Source organism: Neltuma alba, unplaced genomic scaffold (assembly GCF_004799145.2).
Source record: "Neltuma alba isolate B1F8T4 unplaced genomic scaffold, ASM479914v2 tig00011822_pilon, whole genome shotgun sequence".
Lineage (NCBI taxonomy): Eukaryota > Viridiplantae > Streptophyta > Magnoliopsida > Fabales > Fabaceae > Neltuma > Neltuma alba.
Window position 1 is genome coordinate 68,770 of NW_021636436.1, and position 15,043 is coordinate 83,812.

General features: G+C 37.0%; 3 protein-coding genes across 5 annotated transcripts; 1 reads left to right on the top strand and 2 right to left on the bottom strand.

Annotated features, from left to right (window-relative positions):
* The first annotated feature begins 4,454 nt into the window (after positions 1-4,454).
* Positions 4,455-7,631, top strand: LOC114718235 (DNA-damage-repair/toleration protein DRT111, chloroplastic). The gene is made up of 2 exons (XM_028903499.1): positions 4,455-5,629; positions 7,083-7,631. Exons 1-2 carry the CDS (start codon positions 4,799-4,801, stop codon positions 7,377-7,379), a joined length of 1,128 nt encoding a protein of 375 aa, XP_028759332.1. The 5' UTR covers positions 4,455-4,798; the 3' UTR covers positions 7,380-7,631.
* Positions 7,632-8,032: 401 nt separating this feature from the next.
* LOC114718234 (beta-amylase 7-like) lies at positions 8,033-9,371 on the bottom strand. The gene is made up of 2 exons (XM_028903498.1): positions 9,020-9,371; positions 8,033-8,660 (listed from the first exon to the last, which is right to left on the bottom strand). The coding sequence occupies exons 1-2, from the start codon at positions 9,248-9,250 to the stop codon at positions 8,316-8,318; spliced, it is 576 nt and encodes a 191-aa protein (XP_028759331.1). The 5' UTR covers positions 9,251-9,371; the 3' UTR covers positions 8,033-8,315.
* Positions 9,372-11,226: 1,855 nt separating this feature from the next.
* On the bottom strand, positions 11,227-14,201 carry LOC114718243 (kxDL motif-containing protein 1). 3 transcript variants are annotated; one of them, XM_028903509.1, is made up of 4 exons: positions 13,999-14,201; positions 13,225-13,377; positions 11,612-11,750; positions 11,227-11,497 (listed from the first exon to the last, which is right to left on the bottom strand). In XM_028903509.1, the coding sequence occupies exons 1-3, from the start codon at positions 14,124-14,126 to the stop codon at positions 11,648-11,650; spliced, it is 384 nt and encodes a 127-aa protein (XP_028759342.1). In that variant the 5' UTR covers positions 14,127-14,201; the 3' UTR covers positions 11,227-11,497; positions 11,612-11,647. The 3 variants fall into 3 exon arrangements, with proteins under 3 accessions (XP_028759342.1, XP_028759341.1, XP_028759340.1); XM_028903508.1 differs by having other exon boundaries at positions 11,227-11,436; positions 13,999-14,200; XM_028903507.1 differs by lacking the exon at positions 11,227-11,497 and having other exon boundaries at positions 11,532-11,750; positions 13,999-14,200.
* Between the last annotated feature and the right edge of the window lie 842 nt (positions 14,202-15,043).

The following is a 15,043-nucleotide window of genomic DNA, read 5'->3' on the forward strand; positions in this document are numbered from 1 at the left end:
AATTTATCATACTTCTTATGCAAACAAGTTTTAAGTATTACTGATTTTAATTTCTTTTTGTTACACATAGCTATTATTTTATGAGAGACAATTTTATTTGAAACACTGTTATGTGCTAAATATGAGCAACTTTTGTAACGGTGATTCAAACCTTAACTCGTAACGTTTTGAGAGGCTAGCTCTTTTTGTTGGAGCCAACCCTATCAGTTGATTTCAACTTATTTTATTGTGATGGTAATAAATTTATATAGTACATTATTCAATTGGCATGGCCACAAATACCCATATACATTAATATTTTATCTGGTCAAGTGCATGAATGATTCAATTAAATTTTTGTAGTCAAAATCATTTGTGGTGGCAAAAAAAAAAACATTCATGATAGGGGTGGGCAGAATTTTTTAAAAATCACTGAAAGCGACATAACGTTTGGAATCCCCCAAGAAAACATGCTAGCTTGCATAAAGCTCGATATTATTCACATGCATTACACATTTCATTTATTATGTAAATATATCTTTAATTGAAATTAGATTTCAGACTTGTATAGAGTTAAAAGCTAGTAATCACACTAACTAATAAAAGAAAGAGTACATAGCAATCAAGATTAATTTCCAAAAATCTAAAGACAGCATGGGGTTCTCCTGGAGAATGTCAATGGGATTAAGAGGGATCCCACAACGCATTATTCATTAAATTAAGCTATGTTAAATCTAAAGACTATAGAATGGGGTTAAGCCTCCGACATGTGGATTGAGACAAGACGATCTATATTAATACCAGTTCTCATCCTATTTTATTATTGATGTGGTAGTGAGGAGGAGATGGAGCCCATTATTAGAATGCAAAGGAAAGGGATTTATATCTCTCATCTTCTCCTTACAAATGTTTTATTCATATTTTCCGAAGTGGATTGGGATCAAATTGATGTTGTCATGTGATGCATAGAAGGTTTAACATGTCAAGCTAAAATTTTAATTCTTAAAAAAAAAAAAAAAGAACCATAACCGCATTTTGGAGGAATGTAGAAAGTGCTTGTTGAGAAGAGGTTATCAAGCAACGTGGTTTTCACCATTCTCGTTTGAAAAGCATCTTAGATAAGAGGTCATTGCTAAGTCTAAGAAATTGTATTTAAAATTTCTTATTGAGAAGTATGGTAAAGGGTAAGAGCTAGTTTATGAAGTCATTACTAAAGGAAGTGCTTTTATATTTACGGAAGAGCCATTAGGGGGTGTTTGGAATACCCCATAATCACTTTTTAAAAGCATTTTTTTACAAATCGAAATAAATTCCTCTACATATTTATTTTGTAAACCATAAAAACACTTTTGAAATCATGGCTTTGTTTTTACCCAAACATCCTCTTAGTGGGTTATGGCTTGCCATGGTAGAAGGGTGAGATTTTGACATGATAAATGGCGGTTGTATGGGAAGCCTCATCTTATAGCTAGAAATGAGGCATGAGCTAATAAAAATGATAATAATAGTTAGGTCATTGATTATGTTACACTTAAAGGGAAGTGAAATTTTGAAGTGTTAGAGCAAATAATGGCTGGTGATAATGTCTCAAGTGTAAGAGCAACTCCATCAAGCAAGATGAAGTTGGAGATATGATAGTGTGGTTTCATCCTACTATAATCTCCTTCACCATGTTAGTTTTATGCATGCATCTATATGGTGAATCAATGAATAGTGATATCGGTGCTTGGAATACAATATGAAAATGGAAAGAGACCAGAAGAATACAAGGATTCATGTGGCTAGCGAGTAGGAGGGACATTATTAACTTCTATAAATGAAAGCAGGATGATTGGTTGTTAGCATATGAAAGAGAATACACTATATGTGATTCGTAACTATGTTAAATTGAAGCATAGTTTGTATGAGTTGCCAAAAGGGAAAGAATTTGATTTCTTATTTATGTGAATTGCTAGTGATTAATTTATATTGAATTAGAGTGTCAGAAATAAACGTGGTGTTCCATTTTTTAGAGTACGGGCCTAGATGATGTGGAATTAGAGGAAGAGATGATTGTCTAACAGTGATCTCAATTTGCCTCAAGATTAAATGGGCTAAATCTTGAGACACACAGGGGAAGTAAAAACAATTATTAGAAAATAACGGTTTTGCTTGTTGTAGAGTATAGCAAGAGAATAAATGGGGAAAGCATATAATGGGTTGGTGCAAGCTAATTTTTGATATAGGTGATGGATGGAGTTTAGATGTGAAGGTATTGCAAGAACTAAGCAAAGAGATTTAATGGCAAGTTTTGGGGGGAAGATTAGTAAGCGTTGTTGTGAATATGAGTGGGTGTGTCAAAAGTGAATTCCCACATTGCTCAAGAGAGAGGGAGATCAATTATATATATACTATCATATGTTATCGGGCTAATGAATGGGCTTAGAGGAGAAGAATAATCTCGCGTGCATGACAAGGGCCCACTAGAGGTAAACGTAGTTGAAAATTGGTGATTTTCCTCCTGTGCGTGATGACTTAATTGTGTTTATCGTAATTAGTGCAGTACCCAACATTCAGATTCTCTGTGGCCTATATAAAGGGGCTCAAGACAGTGTGGTCAACACACCACTCTTGAGCTTTCAAGCATCTATTTCTCCTCTGCATTTCTCTACTTCTTCTCTCTGTGTTGTTGGGTTACATTTGTTTCTGTTGTTCTGTCACCTTGTTTACTGCAGGAAGGGTTTGTTTAATTCTAGAGAGTGCCGCATTCATATTTGTCTACAGTGACGGAATAACTCTTAAGGACAGTATCTACCAGCACAACTCGAACCAGATTGATATTCACCTTCAGTTTTCTCAACAAGTGTTATATCTTTGAAGTAAAATTTCAAGTGATCTACATGGTCCACAACTTCTTGAAGCTTCACGAGCAGAGAAACCCATTATTAAAAGTGACACCAATAAGGCAATAATATAATATCACCGTTGCAGAATGAAGTTGGTCTAATAGTATAATCAAGACTGCAATAGCAACAACAAAAGGAATTGTGTAGGTCTCGGGCATGGAAAGTGTGGCATGTATACTAAGAATGATACCGATGTTAGTGAAGGGCAGAAGAGGTCTGGCCGGATGAAGCAAAAGGAGGGATGAATTGAGCTTAATAAGAGGTGAGTTGAGGCAACCCTGGATGCGTGAGTTACAAAGATGTGTTGCACGTTAGAGGTGGAGAATGGATCGTAGGCCTCATAGGTGATTTAGGCTAGTGTTCTGCGTATGAAGTAACATGTTGGGGTTTAAGGAAGGGGTTGATGTTCGCATGAGATATTGGTGAAAGGAAGGTTCGGGTGGGAGTGGACTCAAAAATGTTGTGAAATGCTTATGAGGTAAAGGAAAGATTGAAGCCTTGCCGAATTGACGTCTAATGGAGACTGGGAAGCTCCTAAATTTAAGTTGGAAGGTTGAATTGAACCATGGGGAACAAAAATGAAACGAGTTGTAGATTGCCACCAAAGTTAAGCCTTAATCTAAGACTTTAAAAGGGAGCCAATCATGAAACGCCACGAGAATGGAAATTGAGATTTGGATGGAGAAGCATGGTGTTAGTTAAAGATTATGGATGAAAGGATTAGGGTTGTTGATATGAGTTTTAATTTTATAGGTTAATACAATTTTTAACCCCTCATGTTTGTCCTTATTTTGATTTTGATCCCTTAAGTTTTAAATTATATTTTTTGTCCTTTAATTTTTTTAATTTTAAACATTGATATCTATAATTTAGTAAAAACCTGAATCATTTTGTCTTTTGAGAGACTAAAACCTTTGATTTGAAACTCAAGGAACTAAACCAAAATTCGTGTAAACTTAAAGAATCAAAAATTATATTAAACTTAATGTTATTTTTCCTTTATGTTCTGTCTACGTGTTTCCTATGACTTAGTTCTTGAGTTTATTTGTGGTGTTAAGGTATAGGGCTTAGTGGCTTATTGCCTACAACTCATTGAAATCTATCAAATTTTACTCATGTGACGGCCAGCTTTGCAAAGTGTAGCTGTCAACTTTATGATCAAGGTATTAATTAAGGATTAAATCACCAAAAAGAAAAATATTGCGTGGGCTGCTTTAAGAATGAGTGCAAACTTAGGGATTAATGCTTATAAATTGGGAGGTTTTATTCGGTTTTTTTTTATAAGTTTAACCACTTTTTTTAATATAATTATTCAGAGTATCCTTATATCATTTAAGGTTTGAGACTAATTATTATCGAGTTGAGAATATTAAAATTAAAATTCTTTTAATAAATACGTTTTCTAAAATTCAAATTTATATTTTTTTCTTTATGTGTTGAGATCGTTAATTATCTCAACTAATTTGTAATTTTTTTAAAAAAGAAAAAGAAGTGGCAAAATACGCTTTCCCTGTGGCTTGGCCAAAGCCCAATTAACATTTAGGCCAGATAAATGCAAAATGGCATTGATCAAACTCGTCAGTTCTGAGTTCCGACTTCCGAGTTCTAGCGTTTTCGTTTCGTCTCAGCCCTAAATCGAACCGCGAGTTGCGACCCCTGCCCCTTCCCTGTTGAATGACCCCATCTTGTTCCTTCGTGTTTTTCTCTCAAGCACTCACAGAGACATTGAATCCCTTCATGTTTCTCTAGCAGCTTGGAGAGGTGGTTCCACTCGGGATCTTACTCAAGTTCATACTGGTCGAAGCCTCTGTGGGGGCTTACCCTACCACCAATTGGTCTTCCATAGACGAAATAGAAGCGTGGTCGGAGCTCACAGATTCGAATTTCTTGGATTTCACAAAATTTTGGTTGCCGAGCTGTAAAGCGGTGTCGAAATGTTGGGTGGGCTATATGGAGACCTCCCTCCTCCTTCATCCGCCGAAGAAGAGAAAACCAATAACGCCAATGTATGGTCGAGCAGCACCAAGATGGCGCCAGCAACCCTTCGCAAGCCGGTTTTCGCGCCTCCTCAGACGATTCTGAGAACCCAGAACAAGCCCAAAACTGTCAATTCTTCAGCACCTAAAACAGCGACGTCGACGCCGGTCACGGCACCGTCACCGGTTGTGCCTGATGACGCAGCGCAACCCGCTCTTGTGGGTGTCCAATCGACAGTGATGGAGGAGTATGACCCGGCGAGGCCGAATGACTATGAAGAGTATCGAAGGGAGAAGAAGAGGAAGGCTAGGGAGGCAGAGATGATGAAAGAGCTCGAGAGGAGGCGGCAGGAAGAGGAAGAGAGGGAGAGGAGGGAGAAAGAGGAGCGGGAGAAGGAGAGGGACAGAGAATATGGAGACTCGAGATTGAACATTTCTGGGGAGGAGGCATGGAGAAGGCGTGCGGCGATGAGTGGGGCAATGCCAAGATCTCCATCGCCACCGCCTAACGGAGATGGTTTTACTATTGGCAAGTCAGAAACAGGCGGTTTGGGGCTTGGTGCCGGTGGGCAAATGACAGCAGCTCAGAGAATGATGGCAAAGATGGGATGGAAGGAGGGACAAGGACTTGGGAAGCAGGAGCAGGGAATTACTACACCGTTGATGGCGAAGAAAACAGATAGACGAGCTGGAGTCATTGTGAATGCTAGTGACAATAAGCCGGAAAAGAAATTGAAGAGTGTGAGTTTCAATGGGCCACCTACGAGGGTGCTGCTGCTTAGGAACATGGTATGCATATTTTGACTTATGTTTTGAATCTTGCTGCCGCCTCTAGATGTTGAGTGCTTGAATGTGGCAAGAAAAGATGCTGATTGTATATTAATTCGTGTCTTGGTTGATTTTAATGCTTATGCAACTTAATATGACTCAAGCTTAATCTTATTCACGATTGGTTCATATTTTATCTGACATTTATGGATCTTTTGTTAGCCATTTCTGTGGCTGATATTGATATAACTATTCTTCATTACCACTGATTTAGCAATTGTGTTTGCGTGCCTTGTTTTGAAATACCCTTTAAACATTTCCTTGATGTACGCTAATTTGCTGCTTTTACACTTTGCGCTGTACGGTCATCTAATACTATTTCAGCTTGATGCTCAATGTGAATGTGGGTTTATCATGAAGTCATGATACGATATATTATGATTAGCATACACAATTTAACTAGAAATATATGCTGGGTCTTATATCTGCATAATGAGTCTGTTCTGTCTATTTGAAATGAACTTCCGCTTAGTAATAGATCCTGGTGTCTGAACTTCCATTCTCATAAAAGATAAACAAGTAAAATTATGATTCAGTTTAGACCCGAAATTATTGATTGTAACGTAATCCTTTGGCCTGGCTCCCATATCCCTGGTTTTATCTTGTTCAAAGGAAACCTTGAAATTGTACAATCGTCGGCTGTTTTCTCCTGCATCAGCTTTTTTGCATGATTAAGGATGGTGTTCAGTCAATTGAATAATGTATATGGTGATTGGCCTAGTTTCTTGGTGCTTTGTAAGTGTTGATCATTCTGAATGTGTTTTGAGTGTGGTCCGTTAACTTGGGTTCATTTTGATTAATATATTAATACATTCTTGTTATATCCCTTTTCCTTCTTAGTGGTGATTGATAACTCACATTCTTAGTTCTGTTTTCTTGCACTGGTAACATGATTTGTGTTCCCAACCATTATTTTCTTTTTCTTCTTCTTCTTCTTTTTAATTTTTTATTGGTTCAGGGTAACTGTGTAATCCATGAAAATGAGGCAAACACATGTACTTCTAGTCACATCAAGGAGACATGGATTGAATTACATGCTCTACTGCAATAGTTTTTTAACCCCTTTTTGTGTGGCTAGATGTGTTGATCATGTGAGCAAATTTATACTTGGTTATTGACGGTTCAATCACAAATTTCAAAGTTCAAAATTTTTGAAAGAAACCAAGAGAGTTAGCCTTGGTAGCTGTACTGTGGAAACGCAATTAGTAATTTTTATGAATTTATGAATGGTATTTTGTTACTTTTCCGTGTATGACTATATGCTTCCGTGAGTGCATTGCTTTGATTTATTATGATTTGATCTATGCTGTTAAAAGCTCAATGGTGATTTGCATCAGTTCAACCTATAGATGTACTTGGGGTTGTCTATAGTTTGTTGATTATACGTGACACTAATTTTACTTCCTTCATGAAGGTGGGTCCTGGCGAGGTAGATGATGAGCTTGAAGATGAGGTAGGGTCAGAATGTGCCAAGTATGGGACTGTTACTCGGGTCCTGATATTTGAGATAACAGAGCCAAATTTCCCCGCTGATGAGGCCGTCAGAATCTTTGTGCAATTTGAGAGGTCTGAAGAAACAACTAAAGCCATTATTGACCTTGACGGTAGGTACTTTGGAGGTAGAGTGGTGCGAGCCTCATTTTATGACGAAGAGAGATTTGGAAAGAATGAATTAGCTCCAATGCCGGGAGAAGTCCCTGGCTTTTTCTGAAATAAGAGATTCAACCTGTGATGTCCTAGAAGAACTTGTTAGTGATTGCCATGAAAACTCGGAAGTGAGTTTTGCTCATCATTTGTGGTGAGTAGGCTCCCATCTGTGAAAAATGGTGTTTGTAACTGCATCATAAGGTTGTTGCTTAGGGATTGATTGCTCATATCGTTTGGTGACGCAATTCTTCCTAGTAACGAAAAGAAACGAGCTCTTTAAAAGAAATTTTACCAGGTAAGTGGAGAAGGAACTCTATGGGAAGTTACGCACTTATTCAATATCTCCAATGCCTTGTTTGGTTGGCTTTAACGGTTTTCGGCATTTCGCCAGGATTTAGCCATCTTTTGGGAACCACAGGAGTGCTTCGAGTAATTATTAGCCACGGCACCTCTGTCTGGATCATGGCTATTAATCTTTGGGAAAATAATGAAATTACATAAATTAAAAAGTCGACTCAAATTAGTTAAGAGGTAATAAATGTGTGAGAAATGTATTAAACGCTCTTATTTATAGAAATGAGTGGGAAAAGAGGTAAGAGACGAGAAGTAAAAGAATGATAGAAAGGGTAAAAATGAAATATATATTTATATATTAAAATTTTATATATCTCTAAGATGGAAGGAAAACCCATTCCAAAAACTATAACCCTATCTTCTACCCTACAATTGTCTACGTTCCTAGCTAATAGCTATCAACACTCTCACCAAAACAAGAGAAGATTATAAACCGGGGAGACAGTCCCAGAGACTCTTACTATTTCTTTTCTAGTTGAATCTTTAAACTATCCATGGGAGCTGGTCGGCGGTGGATGTTAGTAATAAAACGGACGAAACAGTATGACGAGGCGACGCCGGTGGCTGTCAGCTGGTGGCCCTTCGCCCTCATTCGTCATATGGAGGAGACCTATCATTATTCTCTGATTCGACCTGCTCAAGTCCTCTAAATGAAGTGATTCCCCTGACTCGTCTCCATCGCCATTCCCGAGCTTTCCCCAATGCCACTGTCGCTATTCTTCTGGCTTCCTTCACCGTTGCTGGATTGAGCCTCTCCGGAGAGCTCTTGGTACGTGTACTCTGGAACAGGGATGGGTTGACGACAACTGTCCTTGAGGCTCTCGGGAAAGTATAATAACGAAGACCCGGCTTTGATGGTGGACAGAGGGGTTCCCAACGCCATCGGCGAACACTCTCCTCCGGCTGCTATCACAGCGCCACCGGTGGGTGTGGGGTTGGCGGCGGCGGCGGTTTTACGAAGAGCCCCACACAAGGGACAGCTACCCGAAACCTTCGATTCGAATCACAAAACCAACCATGCAAATCAACAAAATCGGAGAAAAGGAGAACATCACAGGACATGTCGATTTTGTTACAACAGCTACCCTGTTCTGACTTGCTAATTTTCCTAGAAATGTTTTGGAAAGAGGTAGAAAACACATAAAAGAAGAATATAAAATGATAAGGATACCAGTAGAAGAAGGCATTATTGTGAAGAGGGTACGTGCGTTATGGTAGAAAGAAAGGCGGCCTCGGAATGCATTCTTTGCCTGGTGTGTAGTGCATGGTTTTCGAGAAAATTTACAGAGAAAAACACGAAAAAATTGATGAAAGGAAGGTCGGGAAATAGAGTGAAGAGTGAGAGTATACCTTGGCGCGGTAGGTGGTGCCATCAGGGTGAATAACCCAGCCGGCCTCGTGGGCAAGCTGACGAAGTACCTCGTTAATGTCAGCGCGAGGAGAGAGACGATAGCCACCATGCTTCCTGAGGCCATGGAAGATATTAGTGGTGATAGCCCTTCTCTGCCTCTCTCTCATCCTGGTCTTCTCCTTGTCGCTCTCACTCCTCTTCCCTCCTCCTCCTCCAGATCCTTCCTTCATCCCTCTGCGTCTGTGTTTTCCTCCAAGCGGGAAATGCTTGGCGTCTGAGAAGGAAGGTTATATGTGACTCAACCAATCCAACGGTAACTAAGTGGCCATGTGGAGGCGAAAATGTTGAAAGGCTGAGAATTGGGGTTGGTAGAGCTGGGAATTTTGGCATGACAAAGACAAGGGGTCGCGGTGAGAATTACATGTTCAATGGTGACTATAATCAGTATAGAGCAGCTAGAGAAGTTCAATTGCTTAAAAGATTTTACAGCTAGCCATAGATAGTGTGTGAAGAAGATTCATATTATAAACAAAACATATTATTACCTCTTTCGGTTATAAGACTTCGTTTATAGTCTACAAATAAGATATTATAATTAGGATCGGAGATAATATATCATTGAAGATGTTAGAAGTTTTTGTAATAAGAGGGATGCAGAATAATGATTAAATAAATATTGGGGGAAAAATTAAGAAGGAATCATTGCGAGGCTCCAAAAAGAAATGGGTCTAATAATAAATGATTAGTATGAACCTAGGCTATAACTTGTGATTCAATTGTGCTACTAGATTTTTGATAATTACTTTTTTTTTTAAGATCACAGACTAATTTCTCCAAAAATTAAATGGAATCAGAGCGCAGGCAAGAGAGTAAAGAAGTGGATGAGTTTGAATGTCCAGCACTCAAAAACTTTCATGACAAATTTTTGCACATTAACCCTATATACATGTACATATATTATAAGGGTAGTTTGTTCGAATAATTGTTTTCAATTCCACAATCGATGCCGCCCCGTATGGAGTCATATCCAAAAATCTCATATTAAGAGACTTCCATGAATTAAGTAACTTCGTGGGGTCGGGGATCTCTTCTTGCACCAGAATTTCTCTGCATATCACGTACAACATCATCATAATTTCTTCTACAAATTAAGTCACTAAAGTAGGCATGCTCCAACGATTTCAGATGTCGCAGATACTTAATTAACATTGACAATACTTTTTTCGGCCCAAAGGACAATGACACTATTTACTAGATGAGATATATTCGAACTTAAGCAAAAGAGATTATTTTACTACATGAAAAAGTCTAAATATCTTGTCCAGAAAAGCATTGCAAGGAGGGATGCGCTAGGTTAGTTCGCTGTCGAGAACCAAGCACAAACGTTTCAGATAAAATTTTAATCCATGTAACACACAGTTGTGTTTGAGTCAATAGAGGAGATGAGAGATGAGGGGGAGATGAAATAAAGGAAGAGATTTTAATGGAAGAAAAAGAGATAAAAAGAAAAAGAATGGTTTTAATATTATTTTATTTAGATTAATACGAGAAGAGAAGAAAGGATGAATTTTAATGTTATCTTGTTTTGTTTAAAAAAAGAGGAGAGGCAAAATATTTTTGTATGGACAACTTTACCTTTATATTATTTAAATTGATTTCTATAAACTTTATAGAGTAATTAATAAAATATATTTATAAATAATATGTAATATATGAGATCAACTTTTTATAATTAGCAAAATTAAATAAATATAATGATAATACATAATTAATAGCTATTATATATCCAATAATTATAATTGTATTTATATCTAAAATCTGGTCTAATGAAGTAAATATGTTTAATTTGAGTATTTTTTTTTCAGCTTTTTTTTTTGTTGTTGATACGAGTAATCAAATAACTTTTTCAAAGACGACATAGATGACTTATTTGTATATTTTGTTTTGAATGCTTGATTTGTGTTTAGAAATTAAAATATACTTGACAACTTTTTTTTTTTTAATATTTGAGAGGTATGATTGAATCCATAAATATAATCACATACAATTTGGCGATAAAGGATAACATGAAATTATTAGAAAATGATATGGGCAAATTAGTCAATACATGCCAAAATATTATCTTTTCCCTCCAAATTCTTCCAATTTTGGAGGGGAGGCTTATAAGGAGAGGGGAGGAAAAATGTCAAAAAATTTTCCCTCTCCTCCTAAAATTTCTATCTTACCAAAAAAAGAAAAATCATTAAAATCCCTTCTCTTCCCTCCCCTCCTTTCCAAATCCTTCATACCAAATGGGCCGTTAGTTATCCGGAAATCCTTAACATCATGTCTACGCCCCCATCGTGTGCCCATTGTCATTCCTTAGCTAGCCATTTTGTCATTCCCATCTGGCCATCTAGCACTCAGATTCATGCCCCTTCGTGAAATAGTGAGTGTATTTATTTTATTATAGGCGTATTGCAATGGAAAAGATAGAGCTTGAGGTGATGAAGAAGAGCAAAACACAACCAAAACAACAAAGAGAACTTCGATCACGTGGAACAAATCTACTTAAAGAAAAAACAAATGTATGTATATATAGAACTTCTTACATGATCTAGAATTTCTACTTCATTTGCAAGCAATAATCACTTGGGCATTTCAAGATCCGGTCTCTCATCAACCACTTCATTAGCTGAATAATCAGGAAAGGCATCTGGATAAGTTGCTGAAATTTTCGACTTCATGCTTCTGTCAAGGGTGAACCAAGCAACAACATTCGATGTTATTAGAGAAATGAAAGACCAGAAGTAACAAAAGTACAGCGCGCACATAACAAGCTCTTTCAATATGCAGCATACATGATACTCCTCCGATCCTTATTATAAGACCCTATTTGACTTTTTATTTGGTTCTAATTATAAGACCCCAATCCATTTTATCTCTTATATTTATGCATTTTTTTCCAAGATAATCATTCTAATAATGATAGTTTTAGCCAATATACTTAATTAGCAAGGATATTTTAGGAATGACAACACTTATTTATTATAAATAACCAACTTAACTTACTTCCTTAATCTCTTCAAATAAGTCAATTGGGTCTTATAATTAGGACCGGAGGAGTATTTTCTTAGTCCTTTTATTCCATTTTCTTTTCGGGCACATATTTTTCCTGTTCCCTCACCTTCTGATCATGGTTTAGCAATCTTTGTTCACAAATAGTCAACACAACGCCCTCAATTATCCAGCCAAACTCATTTCCACTCTTATGACAAGTGAACATTCTTAGAACCTAAAGGTAACACCCAAGATTCATGGAAAGACATAAATAACACGTGCATGAAATTCAAAAGTACAGAAATTAAAAGACTTGCTCCCTAAATATTAGTATGTTATTTATAAAATGTGAACAACATTAAGCTTCAGCATTATAGAATTGAATATAGACATGATTACCTTACAAAGACCTATAATTAAGAGGTAACCATAAGTATTACTGCATCAATCATTAAGACACATGGAGTCACGGTAATGCCAGAATAAAACCACAAGTAGAACTTGCAGTTGCAGCCACTACTTTAAATCTGCTAAGCAGAGGTTACATATAACCAGCCATGTGCCCTTAGCATCAGGGTGAACAGGTCCAAATCCGGCAAAACTACAGTCTCCAGTGGAGTTTGCATGCTTCCTAGCTTTCAAGGAAGCTCGATAAATAAGTAGGCAGTGAGTGTGTGTGTGTGTGGTGTGTGAGAGAGAGAGAGAGAGAGAGAGAGAGTATTTTTATTATTTTGCCCCTTTAAATGACAATTTAAGTCATTGAAGTAGGTTTGTCAATGAAACTTCACCAAAAGTTGTTCTCTGATGGTTGCAGACAAATATTTCTATGCCTGAAAGTTAAAAATGCAACTCATACCATGTAACAAAGAGTAATAATATAATAACGTCTTAGAATGAAGCACAGGCTTTTTTTTTCCTTCACATTACTCATGAGTAATATTCAATAAAACATTACATGCACAGAGAATATTGTTAAAAAATGATCATGTGGAACTGAGATTATACAATTATAGAATATTATATATATATATATATATATATATATATCATGTTATCAGTGGAAAGCCTGATAACAAACGCTCCAAAACTGCATCTAAACTTTGTACAACATTTCTTGGTACAACTGCATAATCACGATAAAACCAACAGTTGGAAGTTAATGTACCTTAATTTCATAAATATATAATCCAGGTCTGACTTCATAGATTTCAATAGGCGGGTATTTCTGGAGATATCTCCAGAAACTTCAGCAAAGCAGTTTTCTGAGAACTCATTAAAGTGCGATAGGACAGCATTGCTATCCTGCAACCTTCCCAATCTGAAATTTTGGCATTTGAGAAAGGAAACAGAAGCAATTAGTCAAGATCTCAAGATTAAACAGCCAAAGATCATGTGGAAAATATTCAAGATAGAATATGCCACTCTGGTAGAAACAAAAAAAACCATTCTCCGCGTTTGCAAATTATGAGCCTATTTGGTCATTACTAAACGGTTGTTCATTAAGGGAAAAAAGGGAGGTGGGAGGACTTCCAATTTTTTTATCAACATCCACGCAACAACTACATATTCCTAGGTTGTAGGAGCTTGGTCCGTTCCAGCTACGACAGCATTGTAAATGATATTTCCTTTTTGTGATGCAAAATGATAGTAACCAAAGCACAACATAAACAGACACCCAGTTTCTATGCCAGCAATACCATTTCTCGCCGACACATAAATTCCTCAGTTGACTTGTAAAACAATTCCAATCTATAGGCCTGAATTAATAATCCAAAAGGTGAAAGATAGAAAACTAGAAATACAGCGACAATACGTGGCGACGCTCAACATAATATAAATTATACTTCGTAAACATCAGAACTAAAATACATTCTCGGTCCACAAAAAAAAAAAAAAAACATCCAACAAGCCATTCAGATGGTAGAGGAAAGAAAAGTACATGATGTGTTGCAATTGCTCGAGAGAATGAAGATCTTCTGTACTGACTAGGGTTTTGAACTCACGGGAAACCTCTTCCGAAGCAGCCCTAATTGGTTCCTTCTCTTCTTCTCTATGCTCCATTTCCATGGCTTTCTATCCTCGGCTATCCCTCGACTCTCGACCCTCGACCCTCGCCTCCGCTTCACCCCGCCACTCCTAGAAACGCCGCGAAACCAAACAGAGTTTTTTCATAGCCAGGCCCAAACTGCGCTGCACTTTATGTTCTGTGATTTTGGACAACTAAAGTTTGCTAGTGGTTCGACCCAATTTCTGAAATGGACCATTCTTATTTTCATAAGAAAACTGGGTTTGCACAAGGCTTGGCCCATTTTGACTCTTTAGTGTCTTTTATTTCTAAATATAAGAACTAGCTCTTATTATCTAATACTCCTCCAATCCTTAATATAAGACTCAATTGTTGAGTTGGTTTTGATCCTAAACATAAGACCTGTTTCTCATAATTATCAATTTTCTCTAAATTACCTCTATGGATACTCCCTCAACCATAATCAAGTAAAAGGAAGAGAAGGAATTAAAAAAGATGATTATGGTATTTTAAAAAAAATATGTCATATTTCTTATAATTAACTAACTTACCTAACTTTCTTAACCTAATCAAATTAGTTAAATAGGTTTTATTAAAGAACGGAGGAGTATTGTTCATCATTCCTACATTTACATGATATATAAAGTTGAACAAAAATTACTTCTTCCAGTCCTAAATATAAAATCCATTTTGTAATGTAAATTATACTGTAAAATAAGTTTTATATTTAGGACCGGAGGAATACCATTTATTTACTTCTTTTTTTTCTTTTTTTTTTTGTAATCTAAGGCGAGTTACCTGCAATTCCCTCCGGTATCTGGCTCTTTTTTTGGGCCCTGACCTTCCACTGGATCAGGTAAACCCGGGCAACTGACTAATCCGGAGTCGATATTTGGTTGGAGCGCATCCTATAACACTTTGTGTCAAGATGGGTATCCTCCTCTACTGACAAGTGCGC